This window comes from Rhinopithecus roxellana, chromosome 4 (genome assembly GCF_007565055.1).
Source record: "Rhinopithecus roxellana isolate Shanxi Qingling chromosome 4, ASM756505v1, whole genome shotgun sequence".
In the NCBI taxonomy this organism is placed as follows: Eukaryota; Metazoa; Chordata; class Mammalia; order Primates; family Cercopithecidae; genus Rhinopithecus; species Rhinopithecus roxellana.
The window spans coordinates 63,795,495-63,822,042 of record NC_044552.1 but is presented as its reverse complement, the minus strand read 5'-3'; the positions used below and the strand labels follow the sequence as shown (position 1 = coordinate 63,822,042).

Here is a 26,548-nt window from a genome sequence, read left to right as displayed (position 1 = left end):
AGCACGCTTTACCCAGCCCTTTCGTCCCCACAATCTGCAGCCATTGACATCTCACATGCAAGATCATTCTTCTTGCTGGATGAATCAGGTGCCATGATATTAAGTGGCATCATTGTGAACAGACTGTTATTCTCTTCCCACACGAGAGGCTCTGTGTCAACTGAAATGAATGGGATTCTATTTTTGAGTGTTTTCTTTAGAACAGAACAATAGTCCGTCGATGTCTTATACCATTAAGGTATCTAGCCCCACAAAGTTCAGATAATTTTTATAGACTTTTCAACATCTTGTTTTGTTTAAGCAAGCATTCATAAGTTTGTGTTTCTAATGTTAGTGAGGAACGGGTGTATCTAAGTGTATAGATAAATTGTGCTTAGAGCTGGGATAATATTCTGGGGTCCCTTGGGTGAGCCTAGACTCAGTTTTCTGCTCCACTTTTCTTTTATCCAGGTTTATTTTCTGCAAACCAGTTTAGCTAAAACCAGCCCAGTTCCCACCTGTTGAGTTTACTTTTATGTAATGAGGTACTCTCTCAGCCTGTGGTCTGTTGATGATAGGTGATTTTACCAAATGTGCATACATGGGGTCCTGTGTTTTGCAGTCCATTTGACGTGGAGGACATGACCGCATCCTCAGGCGCTGGGAACAAGGCGGCAGCCCTTCAGAGGAGAATGTCCATGTACAGCCAGGGTACCCCGGAAACGCCCACCTTCAAAGACCACTCCTTCTTTGTAAGTTCAGTGTAATTTCCCGAGTAGAATCAATGCACCTGAGCCAGTGCTTGCACCCAGCATTTGAAATGCTGGAGAGAGAGTGCTGGGAGTTCTCAGTAATTCTATCAGAGGCGGTAAGCCTCCCGTTTTTCCTCTCTCCTTGCCCATCTTACCTATTGCTGTGATGGTAACATGTAGATTTTTCTGAACATTCTCTAAGATCAGCCTTTTAAAGAAGTGGATGTAAGTAATAGCCCCTTGTTTTAATCAAAAATGCTCGCTAAAAAGCTAAAAAAACATAGTAACCTGATTCTTCCCACTAACTACCCCATCTTGCTTTCACTTCTGAAGAGGTGGCTGCATCCTTCCCCAGACAAGCCAAGGCGGCTGTCTGTCTTGAGTGCCTTGCAAGACACTTTCTTTGCCAAGCTGCACCGCAGCCGCTCCTTCAGTGACCTGCCCTCCCTCAGGCCGAGTCCCAAGGCCGTGCTAGAGCTCTATGTGAGTGTAGCCTGCCGGGTATGGAGTGCTTGACTTCGGGGGGCTTGTGGCATGTGTGACTCAGCATGTCTCTTGTTTTATCTTCTCTGTCTTGCTCACTGGGTAATAGTTACAGCTGTACTGTCCTTGGGGTGGGAAACTTGGTTGTGCATGTAACTTTGATAGAGACACAGTTTGTCCTTCTCTTCTAATAATCCCTGTTTTTGTGCTGTGATTTTTCTCCATTGTGGCAAAGATATCCATGGTAACAAGATTTTAAACAAGTTTAAGCCTTTCAAAAACTGGCATTCGGCCCAGCATGGCGGCTCACACCTGTAATCCCACCACTTTGGTAGGCTGAGGTGGGTGGATCACTTGAGCTCAGGTGTTCAAGACCAGCCTGGCCAACATAATCAAACCCTGCCTCTACTAAAAATACAAAAAGTAGCTGGGAGTGGAGGCATGTACCTGTAGTCCCAGCTACTTGGGAGGCTGAGGTGAGAGGATCACTTGAACCCAGGAGGCAGAGGTTGCAGTGAGCCGAGATGGTGCCCTTGCACTCCAGCCTGGGCAACAGCAAACTCCATCTCAAAAACAAAAACAAAAAAAATTGGCATTCGAGGAACTCAGAAGGATTTCAATGAGTTTTACTAGAGCTACTTCTATTTGAAAGGTTCTCCATCTTAGTTTATTATAATGTTTGTTAATTCTATAACACTTTAACAAAAAGAAATCCTTAATTCGCAGTCAGGAATATGGTAAGTATTATATATTATACATTATGTCATGAGAGGATACACACACACACATGCATACACACACACATGCATGGAACATCCTGCTCTTCACAGACGTATAAAAGGAAGCTTTGAGTGTCAGCAGAGGAAAGGATTAAAAGTCTTCGGGTTAATAATAATAATAATTGCATCTTTTTCATTGAATTAAAAGATGCAGGTGAAGGCTGAACATGGTGGCTCCCACCTATAATCCCAGCACCTTGTGAGGCCAAGGCAGGTGGATTGCTTGAGCCCAGGAGTTCAAGACCAGCCTGGGCAACAAAGTGAGACCCTGTCTCTACAAAAAAATTTAAAAATTACCCTGGTGTGGTTGTGCACACCTGTGGTCCCAACTACCCAGGAGACTGAAGCAGGATGATCACTAAAGCCCAGAAGGTTGAGGCTGCAGTGAGTTATTGCATCACTACAGTCCAGTCTGGAGAGCAGAGCAAGACCTTGTCTCAAAAGGCAGGTGAAAAGGACCAGGCTAAACTCTGGTGGACTTTTGAAGGAAAATAGGAAGAATATGTGGGGGAAATACACACGAAAACATGAACCAAAACACAAAGAGCTAACACAGCTGTACACGCAACCATTACCATAACATGTATATTCATGCTCATGTGCTACAGGTTGAGGGTTGTGGGTGAGAGTTGGTAGAGGTTTCATGTCATAATTTAAATAAGAACAAGGTTAGAAAACAACTGGATGATTTTCCTAATAAAACCTTTTAGATAAATGCAAAGGTCCTCAGAGCGGCTGTTTCCATCTGGCCACAACCCACCACAAGCCCATCTCACTTTTCCACTCTCTGTCCTCTGCTGGAGCCCCTTGCAGCTTCTCAGTGTCCTCGAAATGCACCACCTCCTTTCAGGAGCTCATATCTTCGCACGTTGTTCCTTCTAGAATGCACTTCCTCTGGTGCCTGCCCCCTACCTCACCATCCTCAACATTAAGCTCCAGGACTGGCTCTTTCTCAGGCAGCAGCCACCCCCTTATTGGGGCTCCCTCATGATGTCATCCCTCAGTTACAGCATGCACACCATTGTACTGTTGTGTGGTCATTGTTAGGCTCGCCCCCTTGGTAGACTGCAAGTCCCCTTGGGTGGGGCATCTCGATTTATTCTCACCAAATATTTGCCACTTAAATAGGTGGAAGTTGGGCTTGAGTCTTGGAGTCTCAAGAGAAATGGCTGGGAAGGACTTTGGAATTTGAATAAGAATCCTGACAACCCAATCTCTCTGCCATACCCACTGTCTCCCACCTCCCTCGGTGCTGCCATGAGATGTGTGCACAGATCAGATGAGGCTCAGTGGGACCATGTGGAGGGCCCACGGGTTCTAGAATCCTAAGGGACCCCCATGGATGAGGTCTAGGGAGAAGGCTCCAGGCATCCCTCATCCCTCCCCTAAAAGATTCCTTTTATCTTTCCTAGAGACATAAGGTGTATATGAGGTGGGGGGTGCAAATACGTGAGGGAAGAAACTGAAATACACAAGCTGGGAGGGGAGGAAGAGGAGCACCAGAGCCCAACACCCCAACAACATTGTGGACCACAGCTCAGTAATTACTCACAGAGTAAAACATCCTCAGTTTTGGAGGTAAAGAAACTGAGCTTGTAGAGGTTACTCAAGTGTCCAGTGACACATCATTTTACTCGCCTGCAGTTAAAGTAAATCGCCTTCCAACCATGCTACAACAATGGACAGTTTGGGTGGAACGAACTGCATGTGTCAGGATCTCATAGCCTCAGATGCAGCAGCAATGGGACCAGGGACCCAGCTGGAGGAGGACGGGGAGCCTTTATCTTCCCATCTGCTCCTCACTGCATTTGCTGTAACAGTTTTATTTGCCGGGCTTATTCCCAGCAAATTTTGAGAATTTGTCAATTTCTATATAATTAAAACAATTATTAGCATAATACTTACCATTTATTTACTTTAAAAACCAAATCTGGAATCTGAGAAAATTAACCATTTTGGGCCGGGTGTGATGGCTCACGCCTGTAATCCCAGCACTTTGGGAGACTGAGGCAGGCAGATCACCTGAGGTCAGGACTTTGGGACCACCCTGACCAACATGGTGAAACCCTGTCTCTACTAAAAAAAAAAAATACAAAAATTAGCTGGGCATGGTGGCGCATGCCTGTAGTCCTAACTACTTGGGAGGCTGAGGCAGGAGAATCACTTGAACCCAGGAGGCAGAGGTTGCAGTGAGTTGAGATCGTACCATTGCACTCCAGCCTGGGCAACAAGAGTGAAACTGTCTCAAAAAAATAAAAAAGAAAAGGCCGGGCGCGGTGGCTCAAGCCTGTAATCCCAGCACTTTGGGAGGCCGAGACGGGTGGATCACGAGGTCAGGAGATCGAGACCATCCTGGTCTACACGGTGAAACCCCGTCTCTACTAAAAAAAAATACAAAAAACTAGCCGGGCGAGATGGCGGGCGCCTGTAGTCCCAGTTACTCGGGAGGCTGAGGCAGGAGAATGGCGGAAACCCGGGAGGCGGAGCTTGCAGTGAGCCGAGATCACGCCACTGCACTCCAGCATGGGCAACAGAGCGAGACTCCGTCTCAAAAAAAAAAAAAAGAAAGAAAGAAAAATTAACCATTTTGAAGGGGTTAATCTCAATAACTAAAAAGCCCTTTCCACAGAGCAGCATTTGGCAATTAGGCATTATACACAGACCACAGCACAAGGAGAGCTGACTTAGAAATGGCAATGCCTGAATAAATGAATGATCTTGGTTACCTGGATATTTCTGACCTCTCTCTTCAGAGTTCTGCTTCATGAAGCACAGGGCGTACCTGTGACACCACCCGGGTCTGCTTGACAGATGACTCGGTGTTTCTGGGCAGCCTGAGAGCCCTGGGGTTTACCCCCTGCAAGATTGATGTTCCATTTATTGGTCTTTTCCTCTTATTTCTAGAGAAGCTATGCAAATGTATGGCTGGCCTTGAATTATTTATGGCATGGTTACTAAATTAATAAAACATTTTCCAGAGCTTGGGATTTGTGGGTAGAGATTTTCAAAGGAATAATTTTTGAGAATTGAAGCAGAACAAAACATCACATCTTTGGAACTAAACTGCATGGACGTTGGAAAGTTTTTTAAGGTAGTTGCCTAAATAGAAAATGGAATTGGTAATGTTATTTATAACTATAGCTGCCAAATATTATGAGCTCTTGGAATTCAGAAGACAAGCCCCCTCCCCCATGCAACCTTTTCTTTTGAAAAATGTCAGATCTTGAGACTATTGGCATGAACTTTCACCTAGATTCAACAATAGAAACTGTTCTTGATGGTCTGTTTTCTTTTGCCAGCCACACAGACACACACACACACACACACACACACACAGGCATCAACAAATAAAATGCTAATATTCTGAAAGTTCTGGGTATTTTCATTGTAATTGTCTTACACTCTGTCTGGAAATAAACCATGCCAAGCCAAATGCATCATTTGTATTGAAAATAATAATGAGGTATCTTTTATCTACAGTCGAATCTACCTGATGACATCTTTGAAAATGGAAAGGCAGCCGAGGAGAAAATGCCACTGTCACTCAGCTTCAGTGACCTGCCCAACGGGGACTGCGCCCTCGCCTCCCCCTCAACAGGCTCCCCTTCCAACTCAACAAATCCAGAAATTACCATCACCCCTGCGGAGTTTCACCACAGCAGCCTGGCCTCCCAGAATGAGGGTTTGGATGACACCAGCTCAGCATCTTCCAGGAACTCCTTGGGAGAAGGCCAAGAGCCAAAATCACACCTGAAGGAGGAAGACCCAGAGGAGCCCAGGAAACCTGCCTCGGCCCCATCTGAGGCTTGCCGCCGACAGTCCTCAGGTGCTGGGGCTGAGCACCTGTTCCTTGAGAATGATGTTGCAGAGGCACTTCTGCAAGAGTCCGAGGAGGCCTCTGAGCTCAAGCCTGTGGAACTGGACACTTTGGAAGGAAACATCACGAAGCAGCTGGTTAAGAGGCTCACATCCGCAGAGGTGCCAGTGGCCACAGACAGGGTGCTCTCTGAGGGCTCTGTCGGGGGAGAATCCGAAGGCTGCAGATCCTTTCTAGATGGAAGCTTAGAGGATGCTTTTAATGGGCTTTTCCTTGCATTAGAACCACATAAAGAGCAGTATAAAGAGTTTCAGGATCTGAACCAAGAAGTCATGCATTTGGATGATATTCTAAAAGTAAGTACCTTTTCAGAGAAATTGGATTAGGTTTGGAGAGAGGTGTCCTAAGCCAACATTCTGTTTAAGATGAGGTATCATTTAAAAAAAAGTCCTGTCCAGGCCGGGCGCGGTGGCTCACGCTTGTAATCCCAGCACTTTGGGAGGCTGAGAAGGGCAGATCACGAGGTCAGGAGGTGGAGACCATCCTGGCTAACACCGTGAAACCCCATCTCTACTAAAAATACAAAAAAATTAGCTGGGCCTGGTGGCGGGTGCCCATAGTCCCAGCTACTTGGGAGGCTGAGGCAGGAGAATGGCATGAACCCAGGAGGCGGAGCTTGCAGTGAGAGGAGATCACACCACTGCACTCCAGCCTGGGCGACAGAGCAAGACTCCATCAAAAAAAAAAAAAAAATCTTGTCCAATCACAGGATTAATAGCTCATCGTCATTTTAAATGGCACTAATATGCCAGTAGTGCATATTAAGTTTTATTTTCCTGACAACAGATCAACTTATCTAAATTGATTAGGATTTAAACAAAGAGCTCTAGAGAATGTTGAAATTCCCCCAGTCCCCAAGTGAATCATTCTAATCCCATATGTGAAATAGTGGCACTTTGATGATTACAGTCTCACAGGCATTACTGGATGGGATCCCTCTCAGGGGGTCGGGAAAGCAGGGAGCCCTTTTCCTGGTTGGAGTCAGAGTCATCCAGTTCCATTGTGAGAGCCATGAGGCACTGCCTACTGGAGGAGACTGCCTGCTCTCACAATTGGTCCAAATAACCAAGTCAGAATCTCAGATTAATCATCAGCAAAATAATCATCCATTCTACTCTAGAGCGGGGGATCTATAGACTCTCCAGAGATACCCTCAATCCATGGGGATCAGACAGTCCAGGGTACAGGTGGAAGGGTAAGATGAGAAGGATGATTTCCTCACAGGCGGGAGGTCCTGATAATGAGATCATTATTGCTGCATCAGAATGTATCTGTCTCCACCTGCATACAGATTAATTTTTTAAAAAACACTGCACAAGAAGACAGATTTGAATTGTCCCAAATCTCACTGCCACTTCTTGTATTCTTTGCTGCTCTGATTTATATTGTTGTATAAAAGAAAAGAGAACTCGGATCCTTTTTCTTAAAAGAGCAGTTCTTTGGGGAACCTGGTCTGTAAAAAGGCTTGAAAGTAAGGTTGCAGGGGCAAGCCAAGAACCAACCCACAGAAGGCTGTTGCATCCCTTTCTAAGACTGTTTTCCTGGCTGAGCATGGTGGTTCACGCCTGTAATCCCAGCATGTTGAGAGGCCAAGGCGGGTAGATGACTTGAGCCCAGGAGTTAGAGTCCAGTCCGGGCAACATGACAAAATCCCATCTCTACAAAAAATACAAAAATTAGCTGGGCATGGTGGCACACACCTGTAGTCCCGGCTACTCGGGAGGCTGAGGTGGAAGAATCTCTTGAGCCAAGGAAGCAGAGGCTGTAGTGAGCCGAGATCATGCCACTGCACTCCAGCCTGGGCGAAAAAGTGAGATCCTGTCTCAAAAAAAAAAAAAAAAAAAAAAAAGAATATGATGATTGTTTTTACATGCCCAGTGGCATCTGAAACTGCATTTCCAAGGCTTTTTGACCATCTTATCCTTCTCTACTCAGTCTTGCTGACCTAACTCTGGAAGAGATTTGTGCCTAAGGCAGATGATAATTCAGGCTCTGACTCTCCAGGTCCTCAAATGCTCATGACAGTTCAGTTGATGACATAGCCTCCGAGAAACAGAAGAGCACTCTGAATCTACTTCCTGTAAAATATCAGTTCAAAACCATCAGCTCAGGGCTTGTACATGCAGGCTGCTTGTCTGGTATTCCACTAAGCACCTATCTTTTCTGCACAGTTGACCAGCTTTGCTTTGTGGGCAAAAGGTATTCATTTCAAAGAGCTAAGACACAAATTGATGCCATCTAAAGTGAATTCCTTAGAGAAATCCAGTAGTGATAGCGGGTCCCATTCCAGGCATCTAGGATGCTGCTAAGTAGCTCAATCTGCAGGAAACACTAAGCATTATTAAAAACTGGTGACCAGAGACTTCTTTCCAGAGTATTATTTCAGTCTGCTGTTGTTCTAAAATTGTCCTGCTACTAAAATCCTCAACTGCCCCTTCCTTTTCATGACCAATATTTAAACACATCCATACTGTACAAGATCAAATTGTGCAGACACCTTGCTTAGGAAAAAAGACCCTAGAAGCAGGTGAAAACCAAACCGACTCCCTCTCTCCCCCTGAGACTGCTGAAAACGTCACTAGTGAGTGTTTAGGTCTGGGGCAAACGGCTTTGTATCCAGCCAGAATTAAAGCATCAGCTGGACAAAGCTTTCTCTTTTCTCCCTCCTTCACATTCCTAGGATGCTAAACATCTTGACCATCAGAAACTAAGTGGTGCTGCCTCTTGGACGGAGATCACTGAGGGTGAATGAGACAACTGTGATTTAAAAGACTGAAAGACGTTTTCCCATGTGCTTTTGTGCCATCTTGAGTGTCAGAGACAGATCCCTGCAAGGCCCTTTCTACCTTGCACTAAGAAATCAGCACGGAGTGTCACCTAACTGGATGGAAGACATTTAGTGCTTCTTACTTGCAGAATTTGTCCCATTCGACCAACCCCAGCATCTTCTTGAATATTTGGAAATACTTCTCTCCAACTCTGTGCCCGTAGCAACTGGCATTGTTTTGCTTGTAATGTTTCTGCATGTGGCCAGCATTATAGAATGCTCCAAGCCAGAGAATGGGATTGTTCCCATGATGCCAGGGCCTGGTCAGGGAAGTGATGGGACTTGTTCCCTTTGAGGCAGAGCTACAGAGGAAGCAGGGCTGCTTCTTGTCATGCGCAAGGCATTCATTCTTCCCTCAAAGCTCCGAGGAAAAATTATATGCTGTGAGTAGGTGCAGTGGCTCATGCCTGTAATCCCAACACTTTGGGAGGCCAAGGATTGCTGGAACCCAAGAGTTCGAGACAAGTATGGTCAATATAGAGAGACCCTGTCTTTACAAAAAGGAAAAGAATTAGCCTGGTGTGGTGACACATGCCTGTGGTCTCAGCCACCTCGGAGGCTAAGGTGAGAGGATTGCTAAAGCCCAGGAGGTTGAGGCTGCAGTGAGCTGTGATCACACCACTGCACTCCAACCTGAGTGACAGAGCAAGACCTTGTCTCAACAAAAAAAAAAAAAAAAAAAAAAATGCAGGGCTTCTTACCTAGGGAACATGGGCTAGGTGAATTTGAGCCACTTCCTGTTTCTGGGATTTGTTTTGTTAGTCCTTTAGAGCAGGTGCCTTAGATAGCTAGCACCTTTTGTAGAACACTGAAGACATTGCCACTTGGAATTAGAGATTGGTCAGTATTCAGCATTGACTCACGACTTAAAATTTGTCTGCTTGTTGTATTTTATTTTGGGGTGAGCACTAGGCAGAGGGATATAGCAGTTCTGTTTCCCAAGGCTTTGTGGTTGACTTTGTGTTGTTTTGTTTTGTTTTGTTTTCAACTTTTTGTTACAAAAATTTCAAACAGAAGTAGAGACAATCCTCTAATGGATCCCAGTGTGCCCGTCTCTCCACCTCCCCAGTGATCAACTCATGGCCAATCTTGTTTCCTATTCTTCAACCTGCTTACTTCCCTCTGGATTCTTCTGCAACCAGTCCCAGATATTGTGCCATTTTATCCATGGTTGTACTTTTTTTGGATATTAAGATTTTTAAATGCATTTTTAAATGCTAACAAAAAATAAAAACTTGAAACAAAAAAAAGTGTGGCATCTCCAATTGAGCATCGTGTGTCCTGTTTCTCTTTCCGGATATGTTGATGTTCTTCCTGGTGCCTTCTGCCTTTACAGTGCAAGCCAGCAGTAAGCCGCAGCAGGTCTTCCAGTTTAAGTCTTACAGTTGAAAGTGCTTTAGAAAGCTTTGATTTCCTGAACACCTCTGATTTTGACGAGGAGGAGGATGGTGATGAGGTTTGTAATGTTGGCGGAGGTGCTGACTCAGTATTTTCAGACACTGAGACTGAGAAACACAGGTAAGTCTGGAGTTAGTGTCTCCTTATATTTCTCCTATCACAGCTGATACAGTAGTTCTTTGTTACTGTCAGAGGGGACCTGGTACACATTTCCAGGAAGATTAAACTCTCCACATGTGTGACCAGTTGGCTTACAATTCCTTTTTATTGTCAAGTGCAATAAAAGCATCAATATTATTCATCTCTTTGGGGTTGCTTAAGGGAAAATAAATATATTTATATTTCCTCTTTATAAATAGGAAAATTTTGTATGAGAATGTTTATATACACATACATGTGTACACATTTTTTTTTTTTTTAGGACAGAGTCTTGCTCTGTCACCCAGGCTGGAGTGCAGTGGTGCGATCTCAGCTCACCACAACCTCCACCTCCCACATTCAAGCAATTCTCCTGCCTCAGCTTCCCCAGTAGCTGTGACTACAGGCGCTTGCCACCACACCCAGCTAATTTTTGTATTTTTTTAGTAGAGATGGGGTTTCACCATGTTGGCCAGGCTGGTCTTGAACTCCTGACCTCAGGTGATACACCCGCCTTAGCCTCCCAAAGTGCTGGGATTACAGGTGTGAGCCACCACACCCAGCCCTCACATGTGTCTTATACGGTTCAGTGTCTACAACTTGACCCCATGCATTTAATTCCAAATTAACTAGGTATACACATTTCTGGAGAACTCTTACTGGATGACAAATTTGGACCTGGTTCTCCCTGGCTTGCACTTTACTTCAGTTGCCTTTGTTTTGTTGAGCTTCCCTTTCCCAACCCTTTATGCTTCCTTCAACCCAGTGAGTCTTTGCATGAGACTGAGTTCATCAAGGCATGCATCAAAGCCAAGTTTAAGTCCCATAGTGCATATTTCTCTTAGAATGTAAGAGAGGATGACCGATGACTGCCACTGGTTCTGCAGCAATCTAGGTGGAGAATGTGACCTTCTCTGGAAGCAGTGGATGAAGGTGAAACATTGTCACCTTCACCATCAGGTGTCCTCGTGCAGCCAAATCACATTTTGAGAACTAGAGCCTGGGGTCCAATTTTATTAACTACAGATAAAGCAAAATAAGTACAGTGGAACGTACCCACCTCCACCAATTGCTGTGAAAGAAAACACACTTTCCCAAAGTGGGGGTGGATTGCCCACTCATCTTCACCTTTGGCACAATATGACGTAAACAGGTCTCAAGTTACAGCAAGCTGTGACTTCAACCTTCACAAATCTCTCTGAAAGATGTTAGTTTTGTTGTTGTTGTCCCTGAAGGGTTTCCTTTTTCAAAATAAAACCAGGAAAAAAACCATGAGAACTTGAATTTACCGCTTAAGCAAACTGGGGACATGGCAAAGAAAATTTATTAAATGAATGTAATGTTCAAATTATCCTACATTTGGCCAGGCATGGTGGCTCATGCCTATAATCCCAGCACTTTGGGAAGCCAAGGCCAGAGGATTACTTGAACTCAGTAGTTCAAGACCAGCCTGGGAAACATGGCAAAATCCCATCTCTACTAAAAATACGAAAGTTAGTTGGGTGTGGTGGTACGCACCTGTTGTCCCAGCTATGCGGAGGCTGAGGTGGGAGGATTGCTTGAACCCAGGAGGTCAAGGTGAGCTGAGATTGTACCACAGCACTCCAGCCTGGGCAACAGAGCAAGACCTTCTCTCAAATAAATAAATAAGGCAGGGCCTGGTGGTTCACTCCTGTAATCCCAGCACTTTGGGAAGCCGAACAGGGTGAATCACTTGAGGTCAGGAGTTCGAGACCAGCCTGATCAACATGGTGAAAAAATACAAAAATTAACCAGTCATGGTGGTGTATGCCTGTAGTCCCAGCTACTCAGGAGGCTGAGGCAGGAGAATGGCTTGAACCTGGGAGGTGGAGGTTGCAGTGAGCTGAGATTGAGCCATTGTGCTCCAGCCTGGGTAGCAGTGTGAGACTCCATCTCAAAAAAAAAATAAATAAAAGTAAATTGTTCTGCCTTCATATTTTTTAGCTTGATAGAATTTGTGAAATGCTTCTTATCCAAAAATTTTTCTGCTTACTTGTTACCTTAAGCTGTTACAGGATATAGCAAAGTCAGGCATCAATCTAAACTTTTTTTCTTCTTGCTATAAGAAACATTTTAACAACAGAAATATCACAGATTTTATAAATGTTATACATCGATATTAAATATGTCTAATTTGATTAATCTCATTGTATGTCATCAGAAGTATTAGGGAAGAGTGTGTGTGTGTGTGTGTGTGTGTGTGTGTGTGTGTGTGTGTGTGTGTGTGTGTGTGTGTTTTAAATATGTAACAGCTGCTATGTGTGGACTGCCCGGACACAAACTGAATGATTTCCCCTTGGAGGCAAATGTGAATCAGAATAAAGCATTCAAAGCCTCTAAGCTCTGGTGCTGATCTTTTAAAATTGTGGACACCAGAGAGTGTGAGGCTAGAAGCCCAAATCTGCCCTGTCCTGTCTAGCTGGGTGAATCAGGACACTCTTAACATCCCTGCTAATCATGGGAAACAAGATCACTCTTGCCACCCTCCCCAGTACACAGGTTTATTTTAAGAATAAAATTAGATAATCAATGCAAGAGATTTTTTAAAATGTAGATGCCTATCATGATATAACTTCATACAGTTCAACAAGGAGGTTTAAACAAAGCGTGAGAGGCAGAACTAAGCTATTCCTCTAAATGTTCAAACACCCTTTTTAACTTTTGTCCAGAGTAGAACATCATGTCTCTCTTCTTGGCAGCTTTCCTTTTTCCTTTTATTCAAGTAGCAATTGATCTGAGGCCAGGAAAAAAGCCTTGACAGATTATTTCTTAATGGTATTGCCTTTGGGAAACCACAAATATAGAGGACAGTTTAATCCCAGAAAATTTGGCAGATCACCCTGTCAACAGAGCAGGAAAGTGCAACACATTCAAACTGAGGGCATGTTTCAAAGACTTCTGGGTGAAACGACTTCATAAGTGGTTCATTAGGCTTAAGAAGCAGAGAAAGAACTTTGAAAGCAATTTGTTTGCATTTCCTTTTAACTCTAGGCAATTTGGTGACCAGGCAGAATTAAGTAATTTTTGAAAGGTGTCTCTATTTTTCAAGATAGGCAAGTGAAAGACTGTTTTCAGGGGGTGGTGCTGGGGCCTGATGCAAACCATGTTGACTTGACCTGTGGTTTTGTGCACAGAAAAAGAATAGCTAATGTTTTGCCCACCTTCAACAGTTACAGGTCAGTTCACCCAGAAGCCAGGGGCCATCTCAGTGAAGCGCTCACTGAAGACACAGGAGTTGGGACCAGTGTGGCAGGAAGTCCTCTCCCACTGACCACAGGCAACGAGAGCCTGGACATCACCATCATCAGGCACCTCCAGTACTGCACCCAACTCGTGCAGGTAGGATCAGCGATGAATTTGTGTTTGAGATGCCAGGTGATTTACATACCAGGAAGTGTGCTTTCATTTTTTAGTGTTGCCAGGGAAATGAGAATTCAGGAATAAGAGAACAGTCTTGCTCTGGTTTGAGCCAAGTCAAAAACTCTGACTTGTAGAGGTTGGGCCTGCCCAACCCTCTACAACCTTGGGTTTTTCATCTTCGAACCTAACTCTCCAGACCTTAACAGTAGTAGGTGGAATGTGGTTAGCTCTCACTGTTGTCTCATTTGGTAGTAAATGAGAATAATGTGATTGAGGGGGTGGCGAGGGGGAAAGCATTTGTATTCCACCATCTGCAATGGAGTTTGAAAGCCAGTAGTACTGAATATATATTAATGTGAATGTCAAATGAATTACTTTTTCACCACCTGGAGAGCTAAAAGAAAGTGTTAAAGAATCTAACCACAGTCTTCTGGATCTTGAATAAGTACTTCTTATTAGCAATGCTAAGAGATATTTCTCTAGGCCATCATCATCACCATTTAGCTCTCACTCTGGGACACCACAGAGCTGATTTTTCTTCTCATCCCAAGCTGTTTACCACTTAAGGTTTTTCAACAGTGGAGCAAATGTTCTGAAATTCTTTTGTTGCAGGAAGGGTTTCAGCTGTCTTGAACAAAGCATTTTTCCTCAAGCATCTATTTAAGAGCTTTCTTCTTGCCTGGTTGCTTTTCTTCTCCTAACATCATTCTTCTCCCAGCTTGCTTGGATGTATGTGAAACAAGAAGAGAATGCAGAAGCTAATATAATGGTTCCAGACCAGGCACAGGGGCTTACGCCCATAGTCCCAGCACTTTGGGAGGCCAAAGCAGGAAGATTGTTTGAGCCCAGGAGTTTGAGACTAGCCTGGTCAACAGAGTGAAACCTCATCTCTACAAAAGATACAAAAATTAGTCAGGCATGGTGGCACACGCCTGTGGTCCCAGCTACTCAGGAGGCTGAGGAGGGAGGATTGCTTGAGCCTGGGAGGCAGAGGTTGCAGTGAGCTGTGAAGGCGCCACTGCACTCCAGCCTGGGTAAAAATGGTTCTACTCCTTTCTGTGTCTCTCAGAGACCTGTCTCGATCACCTGGTAGGCATACATGCAGAACACGGACCTGTACTACCATGCTGAATTGTCTAAGGTATTTGGACTCTGAAACAAATGGGATTTGCAAACCCAGCACTTTGAGAGGCTGAGGCCTCATTTAAAAAAAAAGAAAAAAGAAAAAAAAGTGTAAGGGGATCAGCCAAGCAGGAAGGGTGCAGAAAGAGGAGGAATTGTTGCAACCCAAAAGCACAGAACCTGTTGGAAGACAAGAGTCAGGGTGAGGAGCCAAGGGTCCCTTGGGAGCCCAGCAGAGGGGCAGTGTTGCCTCCTTGGTAACACACATGTAAGGAGAATATGCTTCTCCACCATAGATGAAGAGCATCAGGGAAGCCTCAGACAACTGTGTGCTGTGGGAGACTGGTTGGCAATTATAACTCCTGCCACTTGGTTAGCCAACACTTAGTTGCACTCTTCTGTTGAGTTTCAAGGTCAAAAACCACAAAGGTCTCACAAACCATGAGATTGACAACCAATCTGGTAGAATGTGCAATTTTTTTTTCTGATCAAAATAGACAGGGATTTTTATTTATGTATAACTGTTTTCTACTCACCAACCATTTGAACAAGACAGCTCTTTGTCCTTGCTGACCTTGATACTACACCAAGCAAACCACTTGTTTCTCTTTCAGCGAAAAATAGCTGTTTTGTGAGACATAAAAGAATTCTTGTCTATGAAGGAGTGACTGTTTCCTCGCAAAGACTAATTGGCATGTTTTTAGTGTAAGCAGTCAATGAAGTGTTTCTCTCAGTAATAAGGCCGTGATTATAATAATTCAACCTTTCTGTGGGGATGAGCAATGGTACAAAAACAGAAGAGGCGGATATAAAGATGTAGATTGAAGGAGTGAGGATTAGAAACTTAACTTCTCACTTGCATTGATTCGTGTGTGAGCTTACTTATTTGTTAGGTATATAATCACAGAGAGATAAAGATGTGCATTTTCTAAGAATCATAATCACTACAATTATTTTCAAAATAAAGCAGTTCATTGCTATTGTATTTACTCACAAGAAAGGTGTTAGTACATAATTGCTGCACTAGACTTTTTTTTTTTTTTTTTTGAGACAGAGTCTTACTCTGTCACCCAGGCTGGAGTGCAGTGGCACAATCTTGACTCACTGCAGCCTCCGCCTCCAGGGTTCAAGCGACTCTCCTGCCTCAGCCTCCTGAATAGCTTAGACTACAAGCCTGCACCACCACGCCTGGCTAATTTTTGTATATTTAGTAGGGGTGGGGTTTCGCCATGTTGGCCAGGATGGTCTCAATCTCCTGACCTCATGATCTGGCTGCCTCAGCCTCCCAAAGTGCTGGGTTTGAAAATCCTATTTGTTTTAGAGTCTCATACTTTAAACAATGCAGCATAGTAGTACAGGTCTGTGTTCTGCATCTATGCCTACCAGGTGATCGAGACAAGTCTCTGAGAGACACAGAAAGGAATAGAACCATTGGGCAGCAAGTGACTTATATTCTTTCCTCTCTTAGGCCTTCTCATTCTTGTGAACTGCACACAAATGAACCCACTTACAACTTATGTGACCTTGGGCGGGTTGCTTAATCTCTCTGTGCCTCAATTTTCTCATCAGTAAAATGGGGATATCAATAGGACCCGCCTCATTGGGTTGTTATGAGAAATAACATAAGCTAACACTTATACAGGACTCAGACCAGTGCCTGGCACATAGTAAGCACTCATTTGTTATCAAGAGACAGCTCTGATTGTAATTATCATTATCATTTAACCTGCCCTTAACTTTCAACTTGAACACACACACACAAAAATAAAACCATGCTGTGAAAAATTACTGCATTTGTAAGACAAATCTATTTCTGCTTACACACCAAGACACAGCCTAAACTGCCCCTCATGTTTCAAAGGGGAAGATCAGATTCATAGTACATAAAAGGGAAGGCAGCTTTATAATAACGTTGTAGACCTACTACTGAGAAAGTTCCAGAATTTATGCACACATGAAGAAATGCAAAGCAACAAAAACATGCCCGATTTCATCAGATGTTGTAACTGGCATGGAATGAGGATCATTATCAAGCTGGAAGAAAAACATTGCATGAGTTTATTTAGTATCACCACCACATTCAGGAAGGATGAAGCTGGATAGAGAAAGCTCTACTGAAAACAACATAATTGAAACGTGGTTTTGTTTGTTTTACCAGCAAATTGTTTTCTCAAGCAAAATCCCATTTGTGGCAAGAAGTCTCTTAGAGAAGCTTTCTAGGCAGATCCAAGTGATGGAGAAACTCGCTGCTGTCAGTGATGAGAACATAGGAAATATCAGTTCTGTTGTGGAAGGTAAGTGTCTGCCAATTACACCGCTATTCATGTAAATGATGACACCACTAGCCCAGTCCACTCCCTATGCATGTTCATTGCTTTGTTGGAAAAACAGAAAAGCATTCTTCGGTCACAGGATTGAGAAAGGTCTGCAAACAAATTGGACTCATTAATGTCACATTTCGGCTTTCTGAGTCAAAGCAGCAGACACACAGTTTTTTTCCAGGGGGCCTCCACCTCCAGAAGTCAGATACAGAAACAGAAACAGCACCCACTTCACAGGCAGAGTTTCACAGACTTTCTGCTGGTGCGGTTCCCTTTAGGGACAGATGACTATTGGATGTTCTTGTACCCTGGAGGTGGCTAAGACAACTCATATAGTGACTGTCAAATGGAAGATCCTGCCAGACCCTGCTCGGGAAAGGTACAAATACATGGATGCAAACACCTCCAGGAGAGTTCCTGATTCTAAGAGTTTTAGATGAAGAATTTGACATGGGAAAGATGCCTTTGAATTTGTGTGATCTGGCTATGGGGCACTTTTGTAGAAACCAGAATTTATGTCTTTTTTCATATCAGATATTCAGCAGAAATAGGGTCTTCCAGGTAATCTCTGATTAAACCTAAAACTTCCTCTATCTTATTCTCCCTGTACATTTCTGCCTCCCACATCCATTCCCAGTAGAAGTAGGTGACCTTGGCTGGTCTCTGAGGGGCATGAAGAGGGGCAGGACATTCAGGCTGTGCGTGACTTGTGTCCTCTCCTCTCCCAGCCCCCTCCTCATGATCATGACACATGCAAGTGAAACATTGTTCCTATGCCACCTGGTACCATGCTGCTCAGTCATTTCAGTCAGGGAACCACCTGGGCAGGGTAAAAATTTCCTCCAGCCACCTACCGCTACCTCCCATCCCCTTCAGGAAACTCCTCAAGTTTGAGTCCTTGATCCTGTATGATTTCTGCTGTGGAGTTACAGGAAAACCCATGATTGGAATGTTTCCCAAGGGTAGAGCTCCTGTGTTTCCTATCACTCACAGCAAGCAGCCTTGTTTTTGCTCTGTTTTCTTTGTTCCCCAGGCAGGATGAGTTCCTGTAATAACTTCTTTACCCTTTGGGCCATCTGCCAAACGCAGAGGAATCTGCTAGTTCCATCTGAAAACTAATCACAGTCTTATGGGGAGAAAAAAGGTCCCTAAAAACCTCCCCCACACACACCCTTGCCCCAACACGTCTTCATCTGCTTCATTTAAAATGTGTTATGGCCAGGCGCGGTGGTTCACGCCTATAATCCCAGCACTTTGGGAGGCCGAGGTGGGTGGTTTGCTTGAGGCCAGAAGTTCGAGACCAGCCTGACCAACATGGTAAAACCCCATCTCTAATAAAAATACAAAAATTAGCCAGATGTGGTGGTGCATGCCTGTAATCCCAGCTACTTGGGAAGCTGAGGCAAGAGAATCACTTGAACCTCGGAGCGGAAGTTGCAGTGAGCCAAGATCATGCCATTGCACTCCAGCCTGGGTAACAGAGCAAGACTCTGTCTCAAAAAGATAAAATAAAATAAAATGTGTTATGAGATGGGGGGTTGCTCTTCTTTTCCAGCCATACCAGAATTTCACAAAAAGCTGTCTTTGCTGTCATTCTGGACCAAGTGCTGCAGCCCTATTGGTGTCTACCACAGCCCAGCGGACAGAGTGATTAAGCAACTGGAGGCCAGCTTTGCCAGAACTGTCAACAAAGAATATCCAGGACTTGCAGACCCAGGTACGAGGCAGCAGTAGAGAGAGAATTTCTGTCCTTCAGTGTGAGACTGGGCTTTGCGGTGGGATCCGGGGGGTTCCTCCTACCACTTGCCTGTGGATGGGAAGCATACAAAAGGCCAGCCCTGAAAAAAGAAGTGTACTGTCCAGGGAAAACATCTACTCAGATTTAAGAAAAGAAAGATGTTGAACTGTTTTAATTCAGAACATCAGCAGTGACATTTAAAGCTATTACATTTTAGCCAGGCACAGTGGCTCACATCAGTAATCCCAGCACTTTGGGAGACCAAGACAGGTGGATCACCTGAGGTCAGGAGTTCGAGACCAGCCTGGCCAACGTGACGAAACTCCGTCTCTACTAAAAATACAAAAATTAGCCGGGCATGGTGGCCCACGCCTGTAATTCCAGCTACTTGGGAGACTGAGACAGGAGAATCGCTTGAACCCAGGAGGCAGAGGTTGCAGTGAGCTGAGATCACGCCACTGCATTCCAGCCTAGATGACAGAGTGAGACTCCATCTCAATAATAATAAAGCTACTACGTTCTTATGTATTGTTATTTCTATATGTGTACTTCTTTCATTACAATTTCACCAGTTTGAGAGTGTCAAATGGTATGATCACTTTGGAAAAACTGTTTGGCAGTTTCTACTAAAGCTCAATATACCCCCTACCCTTGGATCCAGCACATTCACTCCTAAATATGTAAAGACTAATAAGTGCTATGTTCACAAGAAAGGACATTTATATGAAGGTTCCTACCAGCTTTACTCATAAGAGCCAAAAATTGGAAACAACCTAAATGCCCACAAGAGAATGGATAAATTGTAATATACTCATAGCACAGAGTATTACACAGCAATTTTTAAAAACAAAATACAGACAAGGTCTCACCCTGTCACCCAGGGGGAATGCAGTGGTGTGATAACAGCTCACTGCAGCCTCCATCTCCTGGGCTCAGGAGATTCTCCTGCCTCTTTCCCTTTTGTACTGGGACTATAGGCAGATGCGAACACGCCTGGCTAACTTTTGTACCTTTAGTAGAGACGGGGTTTCACCCTCTTGCCCAGGCTGGTCTTGAACTCCTGGGCTCAAGCAATCCTCCCTTGGCCTCCCAAAGTGCTGGAATTACAGTTGTGAGCCACTACTCTGGGCCAGCAATATTTTTTTTTCTTTTTTTCTTTTTTGAAATGGAGTCTCGCTCTATTGCCCAGGCCGGAGTGCAATGGTGTGATCTCAGCTAACTGCAACCTTCACCTCCCAGGTTCAAGCGATTCTCCTGCGTCAGCACCCCCAGTAGCTGCGATTACAGGCACATGCCACCATGACCGGCTAATTTTTATATTTTTAGTAGAAACAGCGTTTCACCATGTTGGCCAGGCTGGTCTTGAACTCCTGACCTCAGGTGATCCACCTGCCTCAGCCTCCTAAAGTGCTGGGATTACAGGAGTGAGCCACTGTGTCCAGCCCTGGGCCAGCAATTTTTAAAGAGAATACATTATTGCTCTAATCAATCATTTGAATGAATCTCACAGATACTTTGTTGTGTAAAAGGAACAAGACACCAAAAGTACATACCATATAATTACATTTACATGAAGTTCAAGAACAGGTGAAACTAATTCATGTTGATAGAAGTCAGATGGTTGCCGATTTGTGCCCTTCCCTTCCTTTCTCTTCCCTTCATTTTTCCTTCCTTCTTTCCTTCCTTCCTTCTCTTTTCCTCTCTCACTTGTCTCTTCCTCTTCCTTTTTATCTCTCTTCTACACACACATATATAATATTTCTTCATATATATGTTACATATAAGGGAAGGGAAGGGTAGCTATGGACTGGGAAGGGGCACAAGGAAACCTTATGGAATGCGGGCCGTCTTCCATATCTTGATCTAAATGGCAGTTACACAGGTGTGCACATGTGCAAAAACCATCCAACTGCTTACTTTACCTACTTCACTCTATCTTCAACCACAATAAAAGATAAGCAACTTATTGAGCCAGATGTGATGGCTCATGCCTTCAATTCCATCTACTTGGGAAGCTGAGGCAGGAGGACTGCTTGAGCCCAGGAGTTTGAGACCAACCTGGGCAACAAAGTGAGACCCTGTCTCTAAAATAAAAATAAAAATAAAAGTTATTGAATGAATGAATGGTCATATATCTAAAGCTGCTTTGTGTCTTTCCCTTCCGAATAGTGTTTCGAACCCTGGTGTCCCAAATTCTGGACCGGGCTGAGCCTCTGCTTTCCTCCAGCCTGTCCTCGGAAGTCGTCACTGTTTTCCAGTATTACAGTTACTTCACCAGCCACGGCGTCAGTGACCTGGAGAGTTACCTGAGCCAACTGGCAAGGCAAGGTGGGACATGTTCTTTTGTCACATTGTAGTGTAGTGGTGGCTCAATTTGGCAATATCTCTGGTCTTTTAAATCATGGCTTTGGGCAATGATGGCCTTTTATTTTTCAAGTCCACAGTAGAGGTGCAATTTGCCTTTTAAATGACTTTTGGACTTTTAACATTAGTGAGCCCCTTGTTAAACCAGGGATTCACTAGGAGCAACTCAATTATCTGCAGAGAGGTACCATTTACGGGAAGTTGGTAAATGATTTAAGCTTTCACTGTAATTTATTTCCTTCAGTAATGTATTTGCCATTAGTCGGATCAATCCTACAGGCAATACTATTTTATATTGCCCTTTTTGGTGAGGCTTTCAATAATAATAGGAAGAAATGGGGTTTTAAAGAAGGCAGGTGGGTAACATGGTGGGAAAGGAAAGGAGGAAAAGGTGGAAAACTAACTCTAGGGCTACATGTCCAGGGAACAAGGAGAACAGCTGTCAGTGCAGGCGTGCAGCGGTGAAGCTGGTTCTTGTCATTCAACGTGGCCCATCAGGGACTGGAAATAAAAGAACAATCTGAATCAAATGAAAACTCCACTTTGGGAGTGGAGCCAGGTAGTCAGGGGCTGGTTTCTGGTTCCCAGGTTTGTGCTCTATAAATCCACGGAGACTTGACAATGCAGGTTAAAAGGGACGGGAGGAATGAGGTGTGTTCTTTGGAGCTAGGTGAGTCTGGCACGGCACCAGGCAGCAGCAACATGTCTGGCACAAGCCCAGGCTTACCCCTTCTCTCTCCAGAACATCAAATCCTGCAACAACACAGTCAGCACATTGGGTGGCATCATAGTGAAGGAAGAAAAATCTTCCTTCACCCAGCACTGTACCAGCACGGAGCATGGGAGAGAGTCTGAGCATAACCCCTGATGAGGCAGACGCCAGCACAGAGGACCAGGAAGACAAAGCACGAGCAGAAAGACCTTGTTTTAGGACCACAAAGTCTTATTTTATAATATAATCTTCATTTCTTGATACTAAATTTATCCCAACTAAATCAATATCCTGAGAAAACGTTTCTATTACTCAGATTATATCAGTGGCAATTTACATCTCCAGCCTCTTATTACATGGTCCCCAAGAAAGCCTATTCATTTACTAACAGAAATGGGAAATGACAATGAAAAAAAAAACCTTTAACCTTTTAAGTGTCTCTTTTCTTTCACTATAAAAGGGAAAGCTTCATTATTTAAAAATATATATATATATTAAACAGAGAAGTATAAAGAAAGAAATTCCAATCTCTCCTCCTACTTTTTAAATTGAATGTATTTTTCAGTTGAATGTATGTGGGTTTTGGATTCAAAATTGTAATTATGCCTTATAGAGTATTGATCCTGTTTTTTATTTGATATTATGTTCTGTGTTACTAAGTATTCTTTGAAAGCATTTGTATTAGATTATGTTAGTTATTAGATTAATAGTTCTGCATTTGAATGTATACTAATGTATTTGATTATATTGTTGAACATTTAGGCTATTTTCTGCTATTTGTTAATTTAGATGTTACAATCCATAATGCTGCCTTGAGGCTTTTTACTAGGGTGTTTATTTACAAAGCAGTGAAATTGATAGAGCATCCACAGCAAGGAAAATAGGAAATTAAAACAAAACAAAACAAAAAATCTAAATAAGTCACATATTTGTCTACTGTGTAGAGAATGTTGTTTTATTCATGGAGCATGAATTTTGGCTTTTATTTTTCCATCTGTACTGACCAGACACATCCTCATCCCAGTGTTTTTGTGACGAACAGTTGATCATGCTGGATTTCTGGTTAGGGAGTATAGTATACTCTTTATTCAAGGAACATGGTTAATTTGTCCACATGGGACTCAAAACCTTATTTTTTACTATATTATCTTAATATTCCAACCAACAAAACGGGTTGCTCTGGCCAGGCACGGTGGTTCACACCTGTAATCCCAGCACTTTGGGAGACCAAGGCGGGTGGATCATTTGAGGTCAGGAGTTTGAGACCAGCCTGGCCAACATGGTGAAACCCGTCTCTACTAAAAATACAACAATTAGCTGGGCATGGTGGCATGCACCTGTAATCCCAGCTACTTGGGAGGCTGAGGCAGGAGAATCACTTGAACCCAGGAGGCAGAGGTTGCAGTGAACTGAGATCACACTATTTGCACTCCAGCCTGGGCAACAAGAGCAAGACTCTGTCTCAAAAAAAAAGAAAGAAAGAAAGAAAAGAAAAGAAAAAATTAAATAAATAAATAAATAAATAGGTTGCTCCATCAGGGCCCAGTTGCCTCAGTGAAGACTTGGTTTCTGTACTGGGTTCACCCAGGATTGGGGTTTTGCCAGACAGGTTTGACTAAAAGAGGAGCAATTGAGTCTGCCATACATATATTAGGAAGATTGTAAAAACTGTCTACCTGTATTTTCTTCTGCATATTTTTACATTGGGCTAATTCATCTATAAGTTATTTTTGTAGCCATTATGAGATAGAAACCCACCTTCACTTTTTCCCATGTGCTTTGCCCATCACTGTAATGTAGTTATTTGAATAGTCTGTCCTTTTCTCACCAATCTGAAATACCACCTTTATCTGATGCTAATTTTTCATATGTATTTGAGTTACTATACTATAGTTTCTTATGTAGTTGAGTTCTATTTATATTTGTAACGAGCTCGTTACTTTAGCATGTCAGAACATGAAATCTCCCTCCTTCTTACCCTCTAGTTTCCATGGTTCAGACTCTGCAATCACTGAGAGATGAAAAACTGCTACAGACCATGAGTGACCTTGCTCCCAGCAACCTCCCGGCCCAGCAGGAAGTACTCAGGACTCTGGCTCTGCTATTAACCAGAGAGGACAATGAAGTTAGTGAGGCTGTGACGCTTTACTTGGCAGCAGCCTCTAAAAATCAGCATTTCAGGGAAAAGGTAAGACACTAAACCAGGGCCATTGAGCCAGAAGCTGGTTTAATTTTCTATCATTTACTATTAATATTTTAGCATTTATTCTTTTACAAAAATAATTTTTTCTGCTTATTAATAATATGTGCTCCATAAACCAAACAAAACTAAAGAAATATAATTAAGTACCCCTTAAGCCCAGCCCCCAGAGAAAACTATTAATAACATACTGTCTCTTCTTTCAGATTGTATCTATCTATCTGCTAACATACATAATTTTTAAAATGAGATCACACTATCCTGTTTCATAATGGATTTTTAAATGTAATAAATCATGGTTATTTTCTTTCCTTGATAGAACATATTGAACTACTTCATTATATTTATGGGTGAATGGCATGTCCATCTATGAATATCCTAGAATTTATTTTCTTACTCTATATTGGTGGGCATTTGTGTAGTGTCCAACTCTAAAAATATTATGGTGAACATATGTGTGTCTATGTGTGTGTATACAGGAATGTCTTATGAGCAGTTTAGGGTCAAGTAATCTAGCTATTGGCTGAAAGAACTGGAGTATTTTAAATTTTAAAAGCCATCACCCTTATTTCCAGGGAAGAGGTAATTTATCTCTCTCTCAGTTTTAATTCAATAGCCATCCAGATGGAACAGGAATCTGTAATTTAAGTACATTGGCTCATACAAGTGGAATTGGTCCCTGGGAGCCCTTTACAATTGATACTGTCATTCTAAAAACTAACTCTCATCAAAATCCAGATCAGATCGGCTCAAGAAAGTTCAACATGGCCTCTCCTTGTCCTTGAAAAGGTCCCATGTTGAACTCAGAGTTTGTTTAACTTGTCTAAGGCATTGCCTAAGCTAATATGTAGTGGAACATTTGTGTACTCACAAGAAGATAATCCATTTTGGTCCAAAAGGGTGAACTCTATGTAGTTCTTTGCTACAGTTATCTTTCAGTGGAATTAGCTCAAAAGGCTGTTCTGTGGGCTGACTATTCTCACCTCCTACCAAAAAAAGAGAAAGAAAATTAAAGAATCGTGAACATGCTGGTAGCAGAATATATATGCATCTGAGTGTGCAGTTTATGGGGAGCGGGACTGTGATACTCTTTAGTCACAGTGAGGGGCCAGTGTTCTAAATGTGCCCTTAGAAATAGCAATAGGGGGCCGGGCACAGTGGCTAACGCCTATAATCCCAACATTTTGGGAGACTGAGGTGGGTAGATTACCTGAGGTCAGGAGTTTGAGATGGGTGGCTGGATTGCCTGAGGTCAGGACTTTGAGACCAGCCTGGCCAACAAAGGGAAACCCTGTCTGTACTAAAAATAGAAAAATTAGCCAGGCCTGGTGGCACGTGCTTATAATCCCAGCTACTCGGGAGGCTGAGGCAGGAGAATCACTTGAACCCAGGAGGTGGAGGCTGCAGTGAGCTGAGATTGTGCCACTGGACTCCAGCTGGGCGACAGAGCGAGACTCCATCTCAAACAATAAAAAAAAAAAAAAAAAGAAATAACAACAGGTAAGACATAGCCTTCCTTTGGCTATTCTATATGCATCTTCTACTTTTAGGGCATTAGCCACAGGCTAAATGTTCTCTTTTTATTCCAATTCAGCTCTCATGTTTATTCCCTTAAATTCATATTTCATGACTAAACCTTCATTATGTGAGTACTGTGTCCCTGGTATTATATGGAGGGTTTTGTGGACACTGTAGAAATAAAGGAAAAGTAGTCCTTGCCCTTGAAGAGTTTCCAGTAGTCAGAAAAACAAGAAATAATACCCATGAAGTACTGTGTACTTCCTAAACACCAGGCACCATGCGGCATCACTTAGCTGTCTTATCTCTAACAAGGTGGATGCTATGATCCCACTTTATGGATTAGGAAACTGAGCCTCCAAGGAGTTAAACTTGGCTAAGACTAGTTAAGTAACAGAATTTGGATTACTACCTAGAAATGTTTGACTCCCAAAGCAAACATTGAACCCTTTCCATATTTTCTTATATGGAATAGCAAAAGTGATTACATTAAGTTCTTAAAACTAGATGCAAAGCACTAAAGCTACACAAAAATGCCTCTGTGAGAGTTGGTGTCACTGTAAACCCAGAACCGTGCTTCAAGGATCATAGCTATTGAAACAAAATAAAAGTTGTGTGTGTTGGTTCATTATTTTATGCTTTTCCCCACACCTAGACAAGTAGGAAATATCTACTGTCCTCCAACTGTACTGTTGCATTTAGATGTGGTTGCTTCTTTAATTATCCAGGACTGGTCAGAGGAGATGCTGGTGGCCTCTGCATGGTGACAGGGGCTTCTTGCTTTATAATGTGCCTTCTGTTTGCTTTCTGGAACTGTTACGAATCTGAGCAGCCACCAATTCTTAGGCAACCACTCAAACTAAAGTGAGCAACCTTATGACTCAACAGACATTTAACAATAAATAAATAGGCCGGGCACGGTGGCTCACTCCTGTAATTCCAGCACTTCGGGAGGCCGA

At 43.2% G+C, this 26,548-nt stretch overlaps 1 protein-coding gene across 6 annotated transcripts in view; it reads left to right on the top strand.

Moving 5' to 3' along the window:
- The window catches only part of RIPOR2 (RHO family interacting cell polarization regulator 2), a 243,604-nt gene that overhangs the window by 200,184 nt on the left and 16,872 nt on the right, over window positions 1-26,548 (top strand). For 3 of the 6 annotated variants that reach the window (XM_030928118.1, XM_010365178.2, XM_030928119.1), the window contains exons 12-19: window positions 602-731; window positions 5,474-6,166; window positions 10,034-10,215; window positions 13,425-13,593; window positions 16,895-17,030; window positions 18,613-18,774; window positions 20,965-21,123; window positions 23,857-24,059. In XM_030928118.1, coding sequence (XP_030783978.1) covers window positions 602-731; window positions 5,474-6,166; window positions 10,034-10,215; window positions 13,425-13,593; window positions 16,895-17,030; window positions 18,613-18,774; window positions 20,965-21,123; window positions 23,857-24,059 — 1,834 coding nt within the window. Of the gene's footprint in view, window positions 1-601; window positions 732-5,473; window positions 6,167-8,550; window positions 9,948-10,033; window positions 10,216-13,424; window positions 13,594-16,894; window positions 17,031-18,612; window positions 18,775-20,964; window positions 21,124-23,856; window positions 24,060-26,548 lie in introns of those variants that run through there. The other 3 variants (XM_030928121.1, XM_010365187.2, XM_030928120.1) reach the window with 2 other exon arrangements.